Genomic DNA, 3138 nt, shown 5'->3' with positions numbered 1-3138 from the left:
GCCTTGCGCTCCGCCTCCGTGAAGGAGGCCATATTCTTCACCCAGCGGTACACGCATGTGTTCCCGGCGCCCAGCAAGTCACTGAACATCTTCACATCCTCCGCAGACGGCTTTGCTCCGCCAAGGAACAGCTTGCCCTTGAGCTTGCTCTCCAGCTCGCCACTCATCTTGTTGACGTCCTTGACAGACATTATTTTATTTTATTTCGTTACAGAAAAATCCTACATCAAAAAAAAAAAGATTGGGAAAAAGAAGACGGATAAGAAATACGGTTATTACTATTCACATCCACACAATTTATATGCACAACTATGGTATCTTAAAGCACATTCTAACTCTCAGATGTCGTAAAAAAAAAAGAAGCAGGTGAACAAAAGATGAGCGAAGAAAAAAAAAAAAAACGGGACTGTGGAAACAAAAGAAAAGCGGAATAATTAGGTTCTCTCATAACTGTTGCTAGATCTTTTGGGATCCCACCACTTCGGCCAGCTTCCTAGCTACAATCAGAAAAACAAGTCCCGGAAAAGAATGGGAGGTTAAGTTCTTCATGGTTTTTAACTCAAATAATGAATGAAATCATTATATGTAATGGAAAGAAAGAGAGAATGTTTGACAGTGAAAGAGAACCAATCTCCCACACTTCCCCCATACTCATGCTTCCTATGTCCCAACTTATTTCTTTTTATTTTTATCACCTTCCATTCTCTCGCATTTTTCCCTTTTTTTTTTCTTTTTCTCAACAATGGGAGGGCGTTTAAATCTTATTCCAGGCGACGATGTCCATAGACTGCACCTCGTTCTCAAATGACATGATAAGATCCTCGAGGTCATCACCAGAAACCTTGTCGTCCTCAATGACAATCAGCTGCTGAAGCTTCTTCAGCCCAAACGCCACTGGAACAAGTTTGTGGTCACCCCAAAGAAGACCGTCGCGCTTCACAGCATGCAACTTCTGGGCGAGTGCCTCCAGATCGACTGTATCATCCCATGGCTTCACGTCGAAGAGAATTGATGACTTGGCAATGACCACCTTCTTGGCCTTCTTGGCATCAGCGTCCTTCTTCTTCTTTGCCTCGAGTGCGGCCTTCTCCTCCTCTGTCACCTCACCAAAGAGATCAATGTCCTCGTCTTCCTCCTCCTTCTTTGCCGGAGCGGGGGCTGCCTTCTTGGGTGCCTCCTTCGCGGGAGCAGCAGCAGCAGGGGCAGCGGCCGCAGCAGCCGGCGGGGGTGTCACCTTCACTGGGGCTCCCCACGCCTTGCGCTCCGCCTCCGTGAAGGAGGCCATATTCTTCACCCAGCGGTACACGCATGTGTTCCCGGCGCCCAGCAAGTCACTGAACATCTTCACATCCTCCGCAGACGGCTTTGCTCCGCCAAGGAACAGCTTGCCCTTGAGCTTGCTCTCCAGCTCGCCACTCATCTTGTTGACGTCCTTGACAGACATTAGTTTCTTTTATTTCGTTACAGAAAAATCCTACATCAAAAAAAAAAGATTGGGAAAAAGAAGACACTGGTGTATTTTTACAAAAGAACATAAACGTAGTCAAGAAAGAAGAAAATACATCTGAATCTCACAAGACACTTCACGTCTTCCAAGTAAAGAGGGAGAAATATAAGGAATAATAACTCTCTTTGTGCAACTCATGAAGCGTGTTGTGCCACAGCAGGAAATGTATCCATTGTTCTTAAAATAAGTTTAGCCTGTTCTAAAAGGCCGCCAACAGCAGCGCGTAACGAACGTTCCTGAACTGCTTCTACTTTAATATATACTGTGGAACGTGTGGTATCATCAGCCCAAAGTTGAACATCCTTTGTTGTACCTGCCACAGGTGTTTCCACACGTAGCACTTGCATCATGATATGTGCTGACTCAGCACTTGGAAGAGGCAGTCGGAGGATACACTCCAAAAGGTCCTTATCCCCATCAGCTGCATGATTATCCGCATTCATTATTTGATTATTTTTTTTTTCTATCAGGAGTATATTACTTTATATACTCTCCTAGTATTCCCAACCCTTTCCAACGATACAAAAAAAAAAAACTCCTTTTGTCTGCCTCAACAGGAGTCGCTGGTCCAAACAATAAGAAAAAAAAAATAAAAGGGGAAGAGGTCCCTTTTTTTGCTTTCCAAAATCAGAATAATGTCGAGTATTAAAGAATGAAAGAAAAATAATAATAATAATAATAATAACGAGGGGGTAGTGTGCAAAGTGCACACTGGCGAAGAGAAAAAAAAAAAAAAACGTTAATAATGTGTCACGTAATAATCACTAACTAACTAACTGAAGGTGTATATCAACAAACCACACAAAATATGTGAGAAATAAATTTCACTTTCTACAGTTTTTTTTTATTGATTAATGAAGCAGATTTTCTGTTTTATTCGATACCATGATAAAGCGATCCAAATAGATGGCTCATATTACAGACATTCCAAAATATGTTTTTTTTCATTGCCAAATATACTGTGGAATAGCAAAAAATAAAATAAAATAATAATTCCACTCCTCTCTATAATTCAAGAATACAAGAGTAGTCTGAAAAAGACGTGAGTGAATGAAATGGTTGTGAGTGTCATATAACGTAAAATGAAAGTAGGGGACTTTATGACTGCAACTAGAATAAAAGAGATTATCAAAAGGATAAAAAAAAAAAAAACCTTTGCGCAACTTCACCAGAGCTGTTTTTAATTCTTTTTTTCTTTTTTTTTTATGCTTCAGTACCAGATTTTTAATCCACCATCCCATGAATAATTCAAATGAAGAAATTTTATTTGATAATGACGATGGGAGAGAAAAAAAGTTTCCGATGCCGGGGATCGAACCCGGGTCTAGCGGGTGAGAGCCGCTTGTTCTAGCCACTATACCACACCGGATATGTGAGAGTCTGTCGATTAGGGTTCCGTATCCCCTTTGGAGATTCCACATCTTTTTTCTTTTCTCACATGCGAGAATTAAATTATGGGCCCAAGGCCTCCCCCAGCGCCTCTATCAGTCCATCCAGTTCCCCGCCATTCATCTCCATCAGCACCGGTCGGGTGGGGAGTTCACCCGCCGCTGGATCTAAAGGGGCCAACTCCATCGCCAACTGTAGGAGCGGCACACCAGCACCAACACTACCAATACTACTACTACTAC

General features: G+C 42.3%; 2 protein-coding genes across 2 annotated transcripts; both read right to left on the bottom strand.

Moving 5' to 3' along the window:
• Nucleotides 1–754: 754 nt before the first annotated feature.
• TM35_000013700 (putative 25 kDa translation elongation factor 1-beta) lies at nt 755–1444 on the bottom strand (the record flags this gene model as incomplete). The annotated part of the gene is made up of 1 exon (XM_029021051.1): nt 755–1444. The coding sequence occupies one exon, from the start codon at nt 1442–1444 to the stop codon at nt 755–757; it is 690 nt and encodes a 229-aa protein (XP_028887559.1).
• A 197-nt stretch (nt 1445–1641) lies between these two features.
• Nucleotides 1642–1950, bottom strand: TM35_000013690 (uncharacterized protein; the record flags this gene model as incomplete). Its single annotated transcript, XM_029021050.1, has 1 exon — nt 1642–1950. The coding sequence occupies one exon, from the start codon at nt 1948–1950 to the stop codon at nt 1642–1644; it is 309 nt and encodes a 102-aa protein (XP_028887558.1).
• Between the last annotated feature and the right edge of the window lie 1188 nt (nt 1951–3138).

This window comes from Trypanosoma theileri (genome assembly GCF_002087225.1).
Source record: "Trypanosoma theileri isolate Edinburgh chromosome Unknown TM35_Tth_1_V1, whole genome shotgun sequence".
Classification (NCBI taxonomy): Eukaryota; Euglenozoa; class Kinetoplastea; order Trypanosomatida; family Trypanosomatidae; genus Trypanosoma; species Trypanosoma theileri.
This window is presented reverse-complemented; position numbering and strand designations above follow the sequence as displayed.